The 21,452-nt window shown below is 42.0% G+C and overlaps 1 protein-coding gene across 2 annotated transcripts; it reads left to right on the top strand.

Moving 5' to 3' along the window:
* Window positions 1-72: 72 nt before the first annotated feature.
* On the top strand, window positions 73-19,776 carry ankk1 (ankyrin repeat and kinase domain containing 1). 2 transcript variants are annotated; one of them, XM_080428673.1, is made up of 10 exons: window positions 73-442; window positions 1,222-1,504; window positions 3,635-3,786; window positions 6,656-6,705; window positions 8,077-8,232; window positions 11,859-11,950; window positions 12,729-12,762; window positions 15,415-15,658; window positions 18,012-18,459; window positions 18,994-19,776. In XM_080428673.1, the coding sequence occupies exons 1-10, from the start codon at window positions 258-260 to the stop codon at window positions 19,591-19,593; spliced, it is 2,244 nt and encodes a 747-aa protein (XP_080284799.1). In that variant the 5' UTR covers window positions 73-257; the 3' UTR covers window positions 19,594-19,776. The 2 variants fall into 2 exon arrangements, with proteins under 2 accessions (XP_080284799.1, XP_080284800.1); XM_080428674.1 differs by having other exon boundaries at window positions 356-462.
* The last annotated feature ends 1,676 nt before the right edge of the window (window positions 19,777-21,452 follow it).

Below are 21,452 nucleotides of genomic sequence, written 5' to 3' on the forward strand. Positions count from 1 at the left end.
TCCTGTGACATTGTTATGCAAACAATTCACAGCTCCTACCATAAATCAACCGAGCCGCAGACTCCACCTGCCTTCCACCCAGCCACCAATTAAATTAGTTGTCACTCCTAGTGCTGCGCTGCAGTTCACCTTTTCCTGTGTGACACCACCTGAGGATGGCGAGTTCCTGTGGAACTGTTCGACGGTGCGCAGGCTAATCCCTGTTTATGGGATTATTATAGACGGCAGCTTGTGACAGAGAAGATCATTCCGTCATCATGGATTGTCTCGACGGAGCTTCTGGGAAGTTCAAGAGCTTCAGGAAGGATGACTTTGAGACGGACTGGATCAAGGTGTCAGAGGGCAGGTGTGGGCTGGTGTACCGGGTGAAACTCAAGCTCTGGCGGGAGCAGTGTGCCTTGAAATTGATTGACCCAAGCCTGTCTCCACACAGCTTTTACAGGTATACTTTATCCTGCTATAGTAAGTGTGTTGCTGTGCTGTAAGTGAATATTGGGTATATTGACATCAAACACTGTTAACTATATGTTATTTATTCAATTATTCTTTTTACCCTGAATACCACATTTTACCCACAATTTGACTTAAGTGGAATTCTGACCGTTATTATCTCCGCCAGCCGCCAGGCCAAAGGCAGGTCTGGAACCATGTGTTTTTTTTTCATATTCCATACTGATTGACTATGAGTTGCCTTCCAAAGTGTGTGGGTGGGGGACTATTGTACAAAACAAATAATGCCCACCTAATCCACTTTACCCCAAAATTTTAATCACTCAGCGAGGGGCCTCTAAACAACGCAGAACCAAAATCTATTTCACTGCTTGCAGATTGGCTTAAGCATAAAATAGGGTTAAAGTGGTTAAACCTGTTCCTCATTTTGCTGGGGACCCTCTCAAACACAGATTTTGCTGTGGTTCAATAGGGTTTAGTTGGTCAAAATCAGAGGGCAAATTCCAGGTATGTGCAATGTACCCGGACAAAAAACGTTCCATTCTTCCTTCCCTCCTTTTCGGTCAGAACAAAGAACTTCGGGCTGGCAAGGTTCCAGTGTGTATTGGCCTCTTTTCACACTTGGCAAATCAGGCACGACAATGGGGAGAAAGGCACGACAATGGGGAGAAAAACATGTCATGTGTGTACACAAACAATGGAGAGAGGGGTAGGGGCTTTCCACTTGGCGCCCGTTTCAAATTGTGTTTGTTTATTTGTTTGTTTTCAAAGGAGAAAGCTAGACGAGGCCTCCCAGATGGCCGCAGTGAAATTCAAGTACCTAGTGACCATTTATGGACTGTGCAGTGAGCCAGCTGCCTTGGTGATGGAGTACATGTGTAACGGCTCCTTAGACAACCTCCTGGACACTCACACGTTGATGTGGGCCAAGAAGTTCCAGATGATCCACGAGGTGACCATGGCCATGAATTACCTCCACAGCATGAAGCCTGCTCTGCTGCACCTGAACCTCAAGACCTCCAATGTCCTGGTGGACGATCATCTCCACGTCAAAGTGAGTGAAACGGAAGATATCTTTCATACCACTGGCGTGAATACAATCATTCAGGATATCTCCATTTTTATTTATTTTTTAGTATTAATATTATTATTATTATTTAAAAAAAATTAGTCCCTATTTTGGAAAATGTTAAAGAGTCTACACCATGAATAATACAAAAATAAATAAAAATTATATCATATTGTTTATGTCCCTCAAACGTTTTTCAAAAGGTTTGAGCCTAAATCAAGCCTCAGATATACTCATTCCAACTAACTTCTCTCTGGCTTATAAAGCACTTTCACCTGCAATACCACATTGTACTGTTTGGCACGGGCGCTATTGAGCCAGTTTGTTTGCATGTTATCTCCTGGTTCTGTGTGTTTTTTTTTTTTGGTTGGAACTGAAAAACGGGAGGGATTGTACCCTGACGTGACGTCACGTCAGGGTGCAAATCAGTTTGGCCTGTTTTGAGACCAATTTACAGAAAACCCCAGATTTGCTGTGAAAGCCTGAGTGTTCAAACTGGGGTATTTTTGGGGATAGAAGAGAGGTAGGGGAGACCAAAAACACACACAAAAGAAGAAAAAGTTAAAATTCATGGTGTAGTCCCTTTAAATTCTTCAAAAATGGCAGGCTCACAATGACATATTCTATCAGACCACATTCTATCCTTTAAATTCTTCAAAAATGGCAGGCTCACAATGACATATTCTATCAGACCACATTCTGGCACACATCAGAATGAACAAGCAGGGGGAAATAATAAGTTCTCTTCACAATTAAATTTTGACAGAAGACATTTGAAAAGGCCATATTTGTATCTTCATCTCCACATCAAAGTAAGTTAAACGGAAGCTATCTTTCATACCACTGGCATGAATACAATCATTCAGGATCTCAAAATGTTTTTTATGTCTTTATTTATTTTTTAAATGCATTTATTTATTGTATTTTTTGATTGTTTTGACAGTCCCTATTTTGGGCATCATTTTGGAAAATATTCTTCAAAAATGGCAGCTCACAATGGCACATAGACCACATTCTGGCACATTCTATCAGACCTTATAAACAAGCAGAACATTTACAATTTACTTTTGACAGAAGACATTTCTGGGGGGGTGGATACCGATATGTCTATTGAGAAAACAACTATTGCAGCGACGTAATACAAGAAAACTAACGGGGGGGGGGGGGGGAATACAATAGGCTAGTATAATCAATGTAGCCTATGATTTATATTATCAAAGAAGCACATTAGCTACATAAAGGGAAGATAAAGGCGAACATGATGTCCTGCACAAATTGTTGACTCATTTCAAAATTGCGATTGCAACAGCCAAGTTAACAAATCAAATAATGCTCAATTATGTAGTCTACACACTTGCACTTGAAAATATCTATAATTGAATCGCAGCTCAAACCGTCTTCAGTTAAATCTCTCTCAAACACTAGGAGACAGAACTTTTTAGAGACGTATTTCAGTGAAGGTGTTGAGGGCGTGGATTGCTGCTCTGCCTGCCCTCTTGCCCAGTCAATCTTTTGTAAAGCAATATCAGTAGCCTAATCACCACGGCAGCACTCTTAACCCTAATCCATTAAAACCAGGAAAGCATCTGTGTCATTTTAGGAAAACTTTTTTTAGAACAGTGGTTTAGAACAGTGGTTCTCAAACATAGCAGATATGCAAGCTTGTACATCTGGTTTTGATTTTTTTTTTTCTTTTTCAAATCTTGAAAGTGTTGGAAATTTAAATATATATATATACAGTATGTTTTTATACTAATCTTCTCTTCTGGGAGTCCCTGGCACAAAACATTTTCAGATGGGGGTCTGCGGCCAAATACATATCACTCTTTGAGTCTCCTACCAAATTATTGGTTTAGGAATGCGAGAAAAAATAAAAAAATCTCCATGAATTCAAGGCTTCATGGGGTGTGTAATAGAAATTAAGTAATGTTTTGGTTGAACTACACCTTTAAGCAGAGACGTCAGGGGGTTAAGTGTTTTTTTGTTTTTTTCTCCATTCGGGGCAGGCAAGAAGAGCTCACTTAGGCAGCTGAGTGCCTTATTGCCTCTATGGTGGCTACACTTCTGGAGCTATTCAAGACATTTTCAAGACTCTTTCTTCTTTTTTGTCAAAAGATTTCAGATTACGGTTTCATTGACTGGGAACAATGCCTGAATCATAAGAAGTTGATGGAACACCTGATGGCCAGAGGAAACATCAGCTACATTCCTCCAGAGACCTTCACCCAGTGTCCCGAGCCTCCGGGAACCACGTTTGATGTTTACAGGCCAGTTGCCAAAACCTACAACACTCCATCACCACAGTGGCATGCTCTACTTGGCTGTGGTCCACTGGCATTGTTTATTTTGTTTTAGCACGCCTTCATACTCTCTCTCTCACACACACACACCACACACACACACACACACACACACACACACACACACACACACACACACACACACACACACACACACACACACACACACACACACACACACACACACACACACACACACACACACACACACACACACACACACACACACACACACACACACACACACACTGCACAATCCCTTTGCAATCTGTCTTTTAGGTATGCGGCATAAAATATGTCTTTTAGGTATGTTGCCATACTACATTTTTGAATGGAGAATGGTGCCACATTAACTCCATTCCACTGCAACCCTAGAATCCCTATCCTGAGGTGAACATTTAGAGAAATATTAGGTGTATATAGGGGGGGAAGGGAGTGGGCCAACAATAGTATATAGGGTTTACGCACTATACGGTTTAAGTGGTTACCGTGGGCTAAGTTAAGTTGGCAAAAACACAGTATATTTACCAGTTTTTTTTCATATGAAAAGATGACACACATTTCTATCAGCTCTAAAATACACTAAACAGGTGTTGACCTTCCATGTTGATCTGCTATACAACTGTCCATTTTACACTCTTATAGTTAAATTGACACTGAGGATTTTGCTGTGTGGTTAGAATACAGTATAGGATAGGTTAACTATTTTAGACCCTGTACTATTTGACTGGGGTCCAACAGGGCTCTATACTAGATCCTGTACACCACATCTCTGCGCAGAGTATCGGCTCAATTGGTTCAATCAGTTCAATTGGTTAAATACAGAGAGAGAATTCCAGGAATGTGCAAATGGAGTCATCCCAATGTTCCCCGGGTTCTATGTTCCCCCTATGTTACGTTAGGGTTAGGGTTAGGGCTACGGTTAGGGTTAGGCTGCAAATGTACTCGGCCAGTAAAACTTTCCATTCTTCCTTCCCTCCTTTCCTAAAGTCCTGCTACTATAATATCACCAGGAAGAATAGTCTCCACTACGGTGTAGACTAATGGGGATCCTTAATAAACTGTTCTGTTGTTGAGGTCTGTGTGTTCGTTGGAACAAATATCTTTGTCAGACCGAGGGCATGGCACCTAAAATACACAGCCGAAACGAGTAAGAGTTGGAGTAGTCCTCTTGGGTATGCGAGTATTTTCGGCTGTAGTCAGAGACTTTACATAAGAGGTCAAGTGCCTGATTAAAAAATGAACCTTAGTCTTTTGAGCCAATCAGCATTGAGCAGGAGAAGGGGCATGGGGTGGAAGTACAAGTACAAGTCAACACTCCGTTATGTTTTAACATTTCAGTGGTGTTTCTGATCAAACAGGATGCCACTTCATAACCTTTCAGGTCAGGTCTACTGCAGCAAAAATATTTAGGTCTAGGTTGTAGCGAGAAACGTGCATGTTTGAGTTGAATCCTGATTTGTTCTGGTAGCGACCCATCGGTGCATTGTTTTTCACGGTGTGGCTCTGCAGGTGGCTAGCAGTGCGTGTGTGTGTGTGTGTGTGTGTGTGTGTGTGTGTGTGTGTGTGTGTGTGTGTGTGTGTGTGTGTGTGTGTGTGTGTGTGTGTGTGTGCTCTACATGCTGCTTGCTGTGTAATAATTTGATTCAGGCTATTGCTTTGCTGTTGTGTGACCGAAAAGGTCCAATGATGTTCGGTGACTGGTGTGTGTGTGTGTGCGTGTGCGTGTGCGTGCGTGGAGCTAATCTCACAAACCACTGGACCAATCAGTCCCAAACTTCATTATGCACAAGTACCTTTTATACTGTTTGAAATATATAACTTTACATTTGATATGATGGGGCTCGGATCAGGCTGAAGCCTTGCCCAAATCTGGAGTCATATGTCATAGATATTTGACAGATGTCACAGATTCAGCACAAATAGCAGATCTACAAGCTCACCCTATGTCGCAATGCGATTTGTGAGCTTAGATTATTATAGACTAGACTATTTTTGGCAAAGAGATTTGGTGTAGAGGGGTGGGAAAAAGGATGGGGCCAAGTGTAGACCCCTGGGGGACTCCGGGCAACAAAGTATCCAGAAGATTCCTAGGGCATGGGTGGGCATCACTTCCTGTTGATTTTATCAGGTATCAGGGATCAAATCGACAGGAAGTGATGCCCACCACGCCCTATAGGAAACTTGTGGATAGCATATAGGATTTAAGCAGTGATGAAACAAGTACTCACATTTCTTGCTTAAGTAAAAGTATCAATACCCTACTGTAGAAATAGTCTGTTACAAGTACAAGTTCGGTAATTCAAAATCTACTAAAGTGCAAAAGTCTTGGCATCAAAATGTACTTAAAGTACCAAAAATAAAAGTAGTCATTATGCAGAAGGTCCCATTTCACAAGTTTTCAAGTGTGTAAAAATCCTTCGAAAATAGCAGATCTTTGCAACACGTTGTGAGCTTGCAGATCTGCTATTTTCAAATTGCCAAAGTATACTGTATAGGTCTGAAGGGGTTTTGCAGTAATAATCCAAAACAAAGTAACTAGTAACTGAAAGTGCAATATTTGCCTGTGAGATGTAGTGGAGTAGAAGTAAAAGTATTGCAAATTGGAAGTACTCCAGCAAAGTAAAAATACCTCAAAAGTGTACTTAAGTACAGTACTTGAGTAAATGTACTTAGTTACTTTCCACCACTGAATTTCAGTGGTTAATTGACGTTGACATGCAGGACTCTTCATGAGCATGGAAATAGTATAATTAATATTAATAATTAATAATATTAATAATATTAATAATAATATTAATAATATTAATGTGGTCTTATCTTCTCTGATCTGTAGCTTTGCCATTGTGATGTGGGAGATTCTGACACAGCAGAAACCACACCCAGGTAGGAATAACTTTCACTTGGAACACTTTCACGTTTCAACCTTTAAACGTTCTGCTGAAATGCCTTTTCTCAAAGACTTTTTTTTCTTTCAAAGAGATTGCTGTATACGTGAATATTGCCATTATTCAGCATGGTGGTGCCTCAGGGCCACACAGCAGGGAATTAGAAACAACCAAAGTATATAAATAATTTAAAATAACCACTGTGTATTACATGCAATATCTCCAGTGGTGGAAGTAGTGCTCAGATTGTGTGTGTTTAGTTAAGTAAATGTCACAATACCACAATGTAAAACAAAGAAAACTCTATTATAAATAAAAGGACTGTATTCCAAATTGTACTGAGTAAAAGTACAAGAGTATTGGCATCAATATGTACTTACAGTTCCATAGTAAAAGTGCTCTTAATGCAGAAAGGCCCATTTACCAGCTTTTATTTCCCGAAAATAGCAGCTCTACATCTATGTGACGTGTTGTAAATGAGCAGATTGTCTATTTTTGAATAGCAAACAGCAGTTTTGTAATAATAGCCTAATCTAAATCTGCAAAGTAATTGAAGTTTTAATTGTAGTGGAGTAAAATTATTAGCACAATATTTGCCTCCGAGATGTAGTGGAGTAAAATCATACGTAACAACGAATGGAAGTACTCAAAAAAAAGTGAAAGTACCTCCAAATTGGACCTATTTCTTTTTCTACCCCAGATTTGAACCATGGTCTCCTGCGCAAGTGTTACCACAGAGCTAATAGAGCCTGCCTGCTTGCTTAGAGGAGAAATAGAATTTTGACCTTCAGGCAGTACCACTTAAAACAGTGGTGGAAAGTAACTGTACATTTAATCAAGTACTGTAATTAAGTGCAATTTGGAGGTATTTTTACTTTAACCCATTAAGGCCTGAGGCGATTCTTAAAAAAAATTATAATCCTAAAAAAAAAAAAAAAAAAAAAATGTTTGCTATTATCTGCCATTTTCTATTTATTTATTTTTGATCTTTTTTTCAAATTCTTTTATTAACACTCCACCATACATATTGGACAAAATCACTCCCCCACACACACACACACACACACACACACACACACCCCCCCCCCCCCCCCAGTTACATAGTGGAGCTTGAGTAAAGGTATTTAGTTACTTTCCACCACTTTAAATAAGTTAAATGAACCACTGTATATTCCATGCCATGCTCTGACTCCATGTCTAATATGTGCTCCTCTCTCTGTGTGTGTGTGTGTGTGTGTGTGTGTGTGTGTGTGTGTGTGTGTGTGTGTGTGTGTGTGTGTGTGTGTGTGTGTGTGTGTGTGTGTGTGTGTGTGTGTGTGTGTGTGTGTGTGTGTGTGTGTGTGTGTGTGTGTGTGTGTGCGCGCGCCAGGGAGTAGTGTAACCACAGTGCTGGTCCAGGTATCGCTTGGCAAGAGGCCGAGCGTAGACATGCTGCCAGAAGATAAACCTCACGAGTGTGACCACATGGTGGGCATCATGCAACAATGCTGGGACCAGGACCTCCGGAAGAGACCACCCTTCTCTGGTAATGCAGGCCAGACATCCCGCCAGGTGCTATTCAGTAGCAACGGGCATAGATAACAGCTCAGTGGGTAATCATGGACACAGAAAACAAACATGGTGAATGCCATTATTTAGCATACAAGCAATCTATACACGAGCGTGCATGGGCACACACCCACACCCACACACACACACACACACACACACACACATATTTGACATTTTTATTTATGTCCACATAAACAGAAGTACAAGAATGCCTTGTACAAAGGACATAAACACTGCCAGTGCAGTCAGATAATGGGAAAACAGCCAGTTACAAAGTGCATATGAGGCAGAACACACACACACGCACACACGCACACACGCACACACGCACACACACACACACACACACACACACACACACACACACACATTCCCAACTTAGCGCTCAGTATCTGGTGATAAATCTATCACCAAATACTGAGGGCTAAGCTGGGATGTACAATAGTGCATTATACTGTAGGCCTACCTGTGTTTATATTTATATTATACCTACATACAGTATACATACATTTGTTAATCATGGCTGGTCATTCCAAGTGCAGATGGCCGGGTCAGTTTCAAAGGATGAGTTCACCCAAAAAACGGTCATCAAATTATTGATGACCGAATGCGACAAAAACATCGCCACAAATTCAAGGCTTCATGGGGTGTGTAATTGATAGAAAATAAGTCACTTTTTGGGTGAACTACTCCTTCAAGGTCCTTAAAGGAGCCACACCATGAATTTAATTTTGTTTTGGGGGGGGGTATTTTTTGGGCTCCCCAGTGTTTTTTTTAACATTCAGTCATTCATTCTCATTTCAGAGATTTTCAGAATGGGCGTGTCTGAACAGGCCATTTCAGAATGGCAATGCAAGTGACATCACTTGCATTGCCATTGCATTGATTCTGGCCAGACAGAATTGCTCAGTAGCCCCCCCTGCCCAAGAGGACGTTTTGGTATTGCAGCTGAAAGTGCTGTATAAGCCAGAGACAATTGACTTGGGATGAGTATATCTGAGTGATGATTTAGGCTCAAACCTTTTGAAAAAGGTTTGAGGGACATACACCATATGATATTAAATAAAAAAAAAAAAAAAAAAATCATGGTGTAGATCCTTTAAGTCTATCTTCTAGAAGTATATGCCGCTTATATTGGTGATAAAATGCACACGATATACCTACCATACATACGCTACTCCTCTATTTCAATCTATACTGATGGCTTATACATTATGCTCACCTGACCACAGGTCAAATGTTAAGTCATCTTTATACCGTGTTTTACATTGTTACAATATCCATTTTAATCAGTGTTAGCCTACTACTTATTCTGGTACATGTTCTCTACCCTTACCTGTGTCTTTGTTTCATCCTTACTGCGGTGCTGCTATGACAACTGGAATTACTTTGGGATTAATACAAGGTTTTATGTCTGCTCTATCTGTCTGTCTGCATGGATTAAAGTTCTTAGTCGCCACGGCTGATTTCAGTCATTTGGATTCCATAATGTCTTCAATAGAAGCATGTTGCGCAGCGAAAATAGCCTATCAGCAAACTGTCAATGTGTCGAAGACTAAAATAGCCTCTCAGCAAACTGTCGATGTGTCGAAGACTAAAATAGCCTACCGGTATCTTCAAACTGTCAATATGTCTCAGGCGCATCGACAGCTTGTAGATAGGCTATTTTCGGTTATTATTTAAAGATTAGAGCATTCGTAGCGGTCAATATCTTCATCTTCCATGAAATCTTAATAGTCTCGAATCAGAGCTAGTGTGTGTGTGTGTGTGTGTGTGTGTGTGTGTGTGTGTGTGTGTGGGTGGGGGGGGGGGGGGGGCGGGCTCCATTCATACTGTTTCTCAAATCGCACATTAGGACGTGGCCATGCAAACATTTTCAGTCATGAGATTTTATTTTGCTTTAATCCATGTGTGTGTCTGTCTGTCTGTCTGTCTAATTATGAAGTCATTCAGTGTGTTGTCACTTGCTCGGTGTGTGTCCTTAGAGACTCCACACACTCTGTTCTGCTCTGCATAATGGTTCACCAGACTGAAATACAAATGACATTTAAACCATTTTACACAGCAGATCGTGAGTCACCTTTAATTAGACGACAAATTGGAAGTCATCATGTTAATGAGTACAAATCTGTGTGTGGACTACATACTAGTAGTAATCTCATTTATTTGCGTTAAGACCACTCACGCAGAGAGTGCTTTTCACCAACCCAACAACAGTGTCACGTTTATTCACACAAACTGCTGGACCCATTGTGATTCGGGAGGTCGTGAAACAATTTACTGCTAGCCATTAACTCATTAAGACCTGAGGCCAATTCTACAAAATGCCTGCTAAATCAGTAGGGTCTCACACTACTGATTTAAAATAAAAAATACAAACTGTTAAAAAAATAGGAGATGTACAAGCTCGCATGTGACGCGCTGCGAGCTTGTATATCTGCTATTTTTGAATAGCCAACACACAAAATCTAAAATGACAGATGCTTTCCCGGGTTTAATGGGATAAGTAACTGCGAGTAACTCATGCATGTAAGGTTGTTTTTAAATAGGATTTGTGTTTCCAACATAATTATATTTCCATCTGCTGATAAAACTTTCATTTGTATTCCGTACAGGTTAACGTTATGAATATACCTTCATATAGAGCTTAACCACATAAACCCTCTAGACTTAGTAAAGTGGCTGCGTGCTTAAGCTGCTTTTTCCTGTCAACAACACCCAAAACAAATGCTGATCTACAAGCTCTACAAGCTCACGAATGCGTCGCAACTCGTTAAAGCTGCAATCTGTCCTAACCTTTATGTCCTACCTGGGAATCGAACACCGGCTACCTGTGTGAGCACCAAAAGTTCTACTGTTGAGCCATAATGGACAGCCACAGATGAGAAAAGGCATCTTGTAATTCATGAAATAGCTCGTCAACCAAGTACAGGTCCTAGTCTATTACTGAATGTACATTTCTCTATAGAAAATGAGTGGCGCAGTGGTGAAGTATCTGCCCACCACCACGGAGGTTGTGAGTTCGCATGCACCGGTGGTACGTTAGAAATGTTTCCAAGCGTATATACGAACACAATTGGCCCGTGTTCGGGGGAGGGAAGCCGGGCGCGGGAAGGTGATATTTGTCACTGCAGGTATTCCTAGGGGCTGGGGCGGAACCTGTCAGCTGCCAGTGTTGTGGGGCGGGAGGAGTGGGACGAAGGTTCTACGCCTTCCCGGTGGGGGCTCCTCACTGGCAGGTGAGTCAGTAGGATATAAAAGCAGTAACAACACACAAGTGTGTGTGGGGAGGAATTAATTGGCATGATGACTAAATTGGGGAGAAAAAGGAAAGCAAAAGGGAGAGCAGGTAGGCCAACTTTAACCACAGCAGTTCATTGGATGAAACAGTGACATGCAATGTGTGATCACATGACCTCAAGTACAAGTCACAAAACTGTGTTACAGAAATGTTTTGGGAGATATTGAATACTGTATGTCAAAGAAACTGTGCTGGTCTAGTAGTACACTCTCTACTCTGCTGGATGAACACAGTGCGTTGTTGGGTTGTTCATTTGTCCTGTGCTTTTGTGAACAATATCTGTTGTTCCGTCCACACAGACACTGTGAGGAAGACAGAAGTTCTGAGTGAAGTGCTGAAGATACCAGGAGCTGTCCCATCTCAGGAACCGCAATACCCCTGGATGAATCCAGTCAGTGACACTCTCACTCTATCTCATTATAAAACATACACTAACCACTTTAGCCCTATCTTATACATAAGCTATTTGAAAATAGCCGATCTACAAGCTCGAGGATCAGAGCTTGTAGATCTGCTATTTTCAAACATTTTAGAACTTTAAGTGCTTTGATGCCAATACTTTTGCACTTTTACTAAGGTAACATTTTGAACACAGGCCTTTTATTTGTAACAAAGTATTTTTTATATTGAGTAGGCCTACTTCTTCCACCACTGCTCTCCCTCTCTCTGTTTGTTACAATTGCCCCCGTGACGGGGGCAATTGTAACAGTGGTTGGGGGCAATTGTAACATTGGCAGAGAGAGGACCCTGCTGAGCATGTGCACAAGAAGTCTCACCCCTCTAGCTTATTTCTGATTAGAATTATTGAGTGTGTTAATACGTTTGCCCCCTGTTGCTTTTGACCCCGGTCTCCCCTATGCATAATAAGTAGTTCAAACAAATCTATGTGCAAATCCAAATAAAAAATCCTAAAACTAAATGGTTAATAGTGAATTCGGCGCTGCATTCGCTCTGTCCATCCATACATTAATTCAACAGAGTGCTTCAATAACAAAATATTTGCATTTTGAAAAGGTTGTACCGTACGTATATGTATCCAGTCGTTGCACACACAAATATAGAGCTTCTGGCCTCTTGTACTGGATGTGTTTAATAACCAAATTTATGTTGACTGACGTGAGAGTTATTAACTTCAGTAACATTATTTTTCATCCTTTTCCCCCATTTAGATGGCTGTGCCTGAGCTGCATGACATCCCCTCGGGTAAGCCTTGTTGCACGGGTCCCACAGCAGCCTTGACATTTTAAGAAGTGACTCCGCGTTAGCACACTTTTAATGGGGTCTTTTCGGGTGGAAGAGTTAACCAATCAGGGAGGAGGAATAAATGCGGCATTAATTCAACCTCTCAGATGCATTTAGCCTGAAACGTTGAAACCCTGAAGATATTTATAAGGCCTTTATCGATCCATCTATAGTGCCGGCCAGACTGCATTAGATAGAGCACGTATATTTCTCCCAAAACTCATTCCCACTGATCACGAATTTATAACTTATGTCTGATGCATTTAGGGATGGAAGACCAGTTCTGATTGCCACTGAATAAAAGAAAAGGCCCGAATTGTATTTATTTCACTCAATTGCGACCATATATCTCACAGTAAATGTTGTGAGGTACAGGCAAAATAAAAACAACTGAAGTTTGACATACCCAGTGGTGGAAAAAGTACTAATTTTTTTTACTTAAGTAAAAGTATCAATACTGCAATATAGAGATACTCTGTTACGAGTGAAAGTCCGGCATTCAAAATGCACTTGAGTAAAAGTATAAAAGTATTGGCATCAAAATATACTTAAAGGACCAAAAGTAAAAGTACGATATACAGAATGTCCCATTTATCAAGTTAAAAAAAAAAAAAAAAAATTTGCCTCTGGGATTTAGTGGAGTAGAAGAACAAGTATTGAAAATTGGAAATACACCAGTAAAGTAAAAGTAGCCTACCTAAAAACTTTAATTAAAAGGACAGCCTAGTTTTTTTTACAACAAGTGTTCTTTTATTAGTTTGTAATGATAATAATTAAAAGATGAGTGTTAAAACATTTTCATTTATTGCTTTCTATCGTTATAGCGATTTTTAACTGGCACATTCAGGTAATTGGTAAAAAAATAAAATGACACAATAAACAGGCTATTTTTATACCTAGTGGGGATGTGCGTGCAAAGTTTTACGCTAATCGGATGCTGCGTTCATGATTTGAGGCATTTTGTACAAGACAGGCCACTCCTGCAAACTTTGGAAGCAAATCTTAGCCAATAAGGATGGAATTTGAAAAATCCAACAATTCTGTCTTGATCACATGACTAAAGAGATACTGCGTACCGATTTGTGTGATGATTGGACAACATTTGTAGGAGTAATATCATTTTTCTTTTTGCAAAAATCTGTCTCCTGGTGGCGCTATAACAGACCGATGTGAAAAGTTCCCGCCAGAGGTTCTGCCCTGATCTCCGTGTCTTCGGCCTTGCAGAGCCAAAATTGTGTAAAATTCGGATTTCTACCAATTACCCGAATGCCCCCGCTCCCCAGTTAAAAATTGATTTTAACACTCATCTTATTATTATCATTACAAACTAATAAAATAACCCTTGTTGTAAAAAAAACTAAGTTGTCCTTTAAGGGATATTTCACTTTCAAACATGTTTGGGGTCATACTCTGGGGTCTACTCTGGCTTTTGAGAGGACCCCAGACAGTTTTTAAGTTGCTTGGTTCAGTATTTAGACATTTGATATTCATTTGATCAGACACGCCCCCTTCCTATACAAACCCATTGAAACATGTTAGATTCGTCGAAAACACTCGTCCTTGGTTCTAGTGACTCATACTGCCCTCCTAATACGTGAGGGGGCCATGTTTTAACCCTAACCCCCAAAAAATGTAAAATTAAATGAAAAAAGTAATTGAAAGAACACAGCCCCCTCACGCATTAGAAGGACAATATCAGTCACCAGAACCAAGGACAGGTGTTTTCAATGAATCTGTCATTATTAAAATGGAGGTTAAAGTTACAATGGGTTTGTATAGGAAGGGGGCATGTCTGATACACTTAATATCAAATATCTAAATACTGAATCAAGCAATTTAAAAACTGTCTGGGGTGCTCACAAAAGCCTGAGTAGAGATTAGAATGACTCCAAACATGTTTGAAAGTGAAATATCCCTTTAAGTACAGTACTTAAGTACATTTACTTACAGTCGTTACTTTCCACCACTGCATACCTCACATTACTCAGTTTCTTCTCACAATTGTGAGTTACATATCTCTGAATTCTGTTTCATTTTTGTTCTGTTCTGTTCTCTCACATGTGTGAGGAAAAAGTCATTTTCATTTCAGTGGCGGAAAGGGGCTTCCATTGGTAAGTCACCAAATGAACAACAAGCTTATTATCAACTATCAAACAGACAGTTAACCTTTCCTGACTTCTATCTCTCTGGCACTGCCCTTGGTGTCTGCTGTGAGATTAAATATTTGAGCCATGTAATCTCAAATGACCTTTCTGATGACAAGGGCATATATAGACAGCGTCGGAAGCCTTATGCTCGAGGAAACATGCTGTGTCGGAAATTTTGCATGTGCCCAGTACCTAGATCCTTCTGTACACCTCTGTATACTGCCCACCTGTGGTGTGGCTACAAACAAGGCAGCATCAGACCACTCACAGTGGGCTTATAATGACTGCATGAGGCTGCTTCTGAGAGCTCCAAGAAGCTCCAGTGCCAAGCCAGATGTTTGTTAGTGTTGGGGTACCCTAGCATGGTTCCAGACGAATCTGCCATTGCAACAAAACAGTCACCTGCCTTGCTCGTCTTCATCACACAACCCCCCCCCCCCCCCCCCCCACCCTTTTGTTCTGGCAGGTCACCAGAGCAACGCGGAGGGCGGCCTCCTCGCTCTGCTGTCGCGGAAAGACTTTGAGCGTTTCAGACAGTCGCTGAGGAGCGAACACGCCTCCGTGGTCTTCCGAGACGGCAACACTCTGCTCCACCACACCGTGGCCAGCGGTGACGCGGAGAGCGTGCGACGGGTCCTGAGCCTGGGCGCCGAGGTTAACCGGCCCAGCTCTAAAGGTTACACCCCTCTCATCATTGCTGTACTGCACAGGTCTAGTTGGAATCACTTTCAAGTTCATTTGATACGCACGGACAGTGGTGGGGAAAAAAGTACTTGGATGTTTTACTTAAGTAAAAGTGTCGATACTGCAAGAAATACTCTTTTTACGTTAAGTAAAAGTCCTGAAAATGTACTTGGGTAAAAGTACAAAAGTATTGGTATCAAGTACCAAAAGTAGAAAGTACTCATTATGCAAAATGAGTTTCACAAGTTTTCAAATGTGTAAAATGGCAAAAAATCATTTGAAAATAGCAGATCTACAAGCTCACAATGTGTCGCAATGCGACCCATTGTGAGCTTGTAGATCGGCTATTTTCAAACGGTCGAAATGTATATAGGGTTGAAGTGCATAATGTATGTTTTGTAATAATAAGCAAAGTAACTAGTAACTCAAGTTTTCAAATAATTGTAGTGAAGTAAAAGTACAACATTTGCCTCTGAGATGTAGTGGAGTAGAAGTAAAAATACAGAAAATTGTAAATACTCCACTAAAGTAAAAGTACCTCAAAATTGTATTTAAAGGTAGGGTAAGTGATTTTAAAAAGGTTAAAATAAGTGTTAAATAGCTCTATATTCTGATAGTACTCATTGCTATAGAGTGTTTGTTCAGTAAAAGGAGTCTCCCATGTCTCTCCAGCTCTTTATAAAACAGAAAAATGCCGTTTCAGTGCTCTCTCCTGATTGGCTTAAAATGTGTCACCTACCTGAAAATGTACGTATATTCTGTTTACTAAAGAGCTGGAGAGACCCCTGTGACCGAACAAATGCTCTATAGCAATGATTACTATCAGAATATAGTACTTTAACCTTTTTAACAACAAAAAAGTTTACCAAAAAATATCACTATTAAATGTACTTAGTTACGCTACACCACTGCAAACGGATATAAGCATTAGCTGATTTGGTATTTTGATGACTGCAGTGTCTCAAATTTGCCTTTAAGGAAAATGATTCAGCCCATGCATAAGGAATAGAAATAATATCAACAACGTTATAATAGGGCACGGTGGCGCAGTCGGTAGCGCTGTCGCCTCACAGCTACAAGGTCCTGGGTTTGATTCCCGCCCGGGGGACGCTGTGGGCACTGGGGGCGTGTCTTCTCCTCCGCGTCATCAGCGCCCATACCATAGGTGGGGTTGGCGAAAGGGCCTCCCTGTGTCTCTCAGGGTAGTTAATACCCTCACAAAAACATGTAGTAATCCTGGTCGCTATACCGCCTCCCCCATGACAGCCGGGGCGCCTGATGGAGGAGAAGGGAACTGGTTGGAATAACGTGTTCCTTCCACGCGCTACGTCCAACCAGGGAAACTCCCCCCTGTCAGGTGACAAGGTGGTCAGTTGGCTCTCATGCATTGAAGGAGGCATGAGCTCGGCCCTGACCTCCCTAGGCTGGTGAGGGAAGTGTAGCACCCAGGATCACTTATAAAATTGGCACTGGGTGAAAAAAAAAGTGTTACAAAATCGTGGGATAAAAAAACGTTATAATTATATTGTAATATAATTAATCGGTTCTTCTTTCTTTTGTTTTTTTTCCTTTCTTCAATTACAACATTTGAAGAAAAGGTGACTGTACATATAGCAGCATGGAATTGTACAGTGAAGGAAGTTGGCAGTTGTACATAGTTTATTGACTGTACTACATTGGCCTATAAGTGCACATTGCATTAGTCTAGCATTCAAAACTAGATATACTTGCAAAGCTCTGGAACCCATCGGCCTACTTGTGAAATTAAATGTATATTGATGACATAAGCATCCTTGAATTTGCTTATACGGGGCTTGGATTAGTTTACCAGGTTGGATCGTCTTCCACTCGTCCTGGCATCACAGCTTGACTATGCGAAATGTGAGGGCAGGGTGGATTTTCCTATTAGCATCACAGCTTGACTATGCAAAATGTGAGGGCAGGGTGGATTTTCCTATTATTAGCATTTCCAGCATTTAAAATGATCTGTTGCCCTCTCTTTGAACCATTAAGACCTGAAGCCGATTCTACAAATGCCTTCTAAATCCTAACAGTTTTCAGAAAAATTTAAGTTGATAAATATATTGTTGCTTTCGGGCAGAAACCTCGTATCTCCATATTTTTCTCTATCTTTTTGTGTTTTTTCATAAATTAATGCCCTGCTTGATCATACTACAGCGTCACACAAAAGCATCAAAAGTAGCAGATCTACAAGCAATTTTTTAATTAGAATCCTGAAAAGTAACAGTTTTTGACGTACAGTATGAGGTTTCCACCCGATGGGAGATGATACATAGCTAAAATATAAAATGACTGCTTTTCCGGTTTTAATTGGTTAAAATGTCATCTTTAGAATAAGCCCAAGTCTTTCTCCATCAGGCTCTACGACATCGTCCCCCTGCTGCTGCAGCACGGGGCGAGCGTCGCGCAGGGGGACGAGGACCAGTGGACCGCGCTCCACTTCGCCGCTCAGAGCGGAGACGACAGGTCCGCCCGCACGCTGCTGGACGGCGGCGCCGTGGCCGACGCGCGGGAAGGAGCCGGCTGGACGCCCCTCCACCTGGCCTGCCAGAACGGCCACGAGACGGCCGCGCGCGTCCTGCTCTCGCGGCTGCCCGCCGGGACAGAGGAGGCGCGGGAGGAGGCGCGGGGGAGGACCCCGCTCCACGTGGCCTGCGCCTACGGGCACGACAAGATCGTCAAGCTCCTCCTGGCCCGGGGCGCCGATCGAGACGCGGCCGACCGCGCCCTCGCCACCCCGCTGCACCTGGCGGCCGAGGGGGGCCGCAACACGGTGGTCAGGCGTCTGGTGAAGAGCGGGGCGGAGGTTTGATTGATTGAATTGAAATTTTTATTAGGCAAAAGAATGTAAAACAACACAGTTACATTTATAATGCTTTTGTCTAAAAGGTCCGGCCAAAAAAGTCCTTGCGGACTTGTTTCCGTTGGGGTCCTTGAGTTAATTTCATAGACATATATAGTAGCAACCAAACAGTTCAAAAATCAACATGAAAATACAGATAATACAGAAAAAGTACCACTATGTACAAAAAAAGCATTTAAAAAAAAATATATGTACAAAAAAAAGGGGGGGGGAAGCATGGAAAAAATAAAAAATTATATACAAAAAAAGCATGAGGAAATACAAAATATGTACAAAAGGAGGAGCGGGGGGGGGTCGTCTGTCTACAGGGAAACTGGTACTAGCTCCTCTTTCGGCCTCCAGAAAGATGGGTTTTTAGGGCTGTTTTGAATGAGCCCAGCGAACTGCATTTTTTGAGGGATGGGGTTAGACTATTCCATTCCTTGGTGGCTGTGCTATAGAAGGAGAATTTGCCCATGTTTGTTACATGTTTGTTAGGTGGGCGGCGTGGACGCCAGGGGCCGCACGCCGCTGCACCTGGCCGCTCTGAACGGCCACACGGGCATCTGCAGGCAGCTGCTGTCCAACGGGGCCGGCCCGGACCCCAGGACCCCGCAGGGCTGGACGCCCGTCCACCTGGCGGCGCTCGGGGGCCACGGGGACACCGTGCTGCAGCTGGAGAGCCAGGGGGGCTGCGTGGACGCGCGGGGGCCGAGCGGATGGACCCCGCTGCACCTGGCCTGCCACCGCGGCCAGGAGGGAGCCGTGGCCAAGCTCCTGGCCGCCAACGCCGACCCCAACGTGGTGGAGGACAGCGCGGGCTGGACGCCGCTGCATCTGGCGTGCAGCGGCGCCCGTTTCCCCAGCGTCCTCCGGCTGGTCTCGCGCGGGGCGGACGTCAACGCCGCCGACTGGCACAGAGCCACGCCTTTGCACCTGGCCGCCCGGCGCGGGTGCGCTCCCGTCGTCAAGGCCCTGCTCCTGAACGGCGCCGACAGGAGGCTGAGGGACCAGTCGGGGTCCACGGCGCTCGCAGTGGCTCAGTCGCACGAAAGGACCGAAGTGGCGGAGCTCCTGCTGAAGGAATGTTCAGCGTGACTGCAGCTATGGAGATGGACAGTGGTGGAAAAAGTACTCAAATTCTTTACTTAAGTAAAAGTACCAATACTGCAATATAAAAATACTTTGTTACAAGTAAAAGTCCAGAATAAAAAAAATACTTGAGTAAAAGTACAAAAGTATTGGCATCAAAATGTACTTAAAGTACCAAAAGTAAAAGTACTAAATATTTGAAAATAGACGATCTACAAGCTCACAACGCGTCGCGATGCGACGCGTTGTGAGCTTGTAGATCTGCTATTTTCAAATAGCATAGGTTTAAAATAGGTTTAAAGTTGTTAATGTATGTTTCATTATATCATAATTTATATCTGAAAAGTAACTAGTAACTAAAGTTTTCAAATAATTGTAGTGGAGTAAAAGTACAATATTTGCCTCTGAGATGTAGTGGAGTAGAAGTAAAAGTATTGGAAATTGGAAATACTCAAGTCAAGTACAAATACCTCAAAATTGTACTTAAGTACAGTACTTAAGTAAATGTACTTAGTTACTTTCCACCACTGGAGATGGAGAATGTAAAACCTGAACATCAATCATACCATCATCATTAGCATCGCTTTGTTTTGATCCGTTTTTTTTCTTCACACCTGACATAGACTATGAATTTATTATATTTGGCAGAGGTTGTGATTAAAAAAGACAGCGGATCATTGTTAATGGTATGATTGCAATATCAATGCTGCACCTCCGGGACCATGAATACTGATACATGATGCTATGAGAGAAGCTTTGATCATTATTCACTCTCTTGACAGCCCAGCTTGTGCACCACTCAGTTACCATGGTGACAAATCATATTCAATTGAGATAAAAAATGCATGGATTCTAGACATTATCTCGATACTGACATGTAGGCCTGTGTGTTCCCGTGGCCCAATATGGAAATGAGTGTTTAGTAATGCTGACTAGGGTTGGGATCCTTTAGAGTGTTTAGTAATGCTGACTAGGGTTGGGATCCTTTAGGATCTTAACGATTACGTATTAACGATCTGTTTCCTTAAAGTTGTACAATGCAGAATCCCAAATAACGATTTTTAGCAACCTCTGCTGGTCACTTCCGTCACTGCATACAATTTCCGTAATCCTCGATTACCCAGAATTCCATTTGTTTTCACCGGAAGCCGGAAGCGTTTCAAAAAGCGATCTTTTAATTGTTTTATACTATCTACGGATCGTTTCTCTTAGCCAGTGGAGCATTAGTTACCATGAGCTGTGCTTTGTTTTTCTGTTCTTTTTCGATCTTCCAATCCTACATTCTCACATCAGCGTGAGGTTCCTTTTTGCTATTACCGCGGTAGTTCCTGGCCAAACAGGAAACCGTTGCGGTAGTTCCTGGGGACGTCGGCCACGACGTCATGACGTTGGCCAGGAACGTCATTTTCCCGGGAAAGTCCCCCCCTTCACCGTTCAATAGAAAATATATAAATAAAAGGCTTCCGGGGGTGAAATTCATGGAGTGGGTGTTGTGAAACTTTTGCCACTGACAAAAGATATACAATTTAACTTTAGTTTTGTTGAAAACGTTACCTAGTATTACTTTAAAGGTTCCCTTTAACGTTTACTAAAGGGGGTTCCAAATGGACCCTTATCGGTATGCGTACAGTATATGTGTGTAAATATAGACACACTGCTATACAGTATTACATTGTATATGCATGCACTATAGATTGCTTTATGTGTATGTATGATTGTGTATTTCTTCATTCTTGGTTTGTTTCATGCTAAATTTGTTGACGAAAGTTACCCTTCAAATAGGGTAGGCTTCAGCCTACACCTTTACCTTTTCGGTGCCACCTCTGTATTTGTAAATCAAACTGTTGTATCTATTCATGTTATGG

Source organism: Gymnoscopelus braueri, assembly GCF_963280865.1.
Source record: "Gymnoscopelus braueri genome assembly, chromosome: 5".
Classification (NCBI taxonomy): Eukaryota; Metazoa; Chordata; class Actinopteri; order Myctophiformes; family Myctophidae; genus Gymnoscopelus; species Gymnoscopelus braueri.

Excerpts from the sequence above, each read along its gene's own strand:
- ankk1 (XM_080428673.1), top strand. The coding sequence starts at position 258 with ATGGATTGTCTCGACGGAGCTTCTGGGAAGTTCAAGAGCTTCAGGAAG. Across the intron at positions 443-1,221 it reads TCTCCACACAGCTTTTACAG|GAGAAAGCTAGACGAGGCCT; the intron begins GTATACTTTATC and ends TTGTTTTCAAAG. Across the intron at positions 8,233-11,858 it reads GAAGAGACCACCCTTCTCTG|ACACTGTGAGGAAGACAGAA; the intron begins GTAATGCAGGCC and ends CCGTCCACACAG.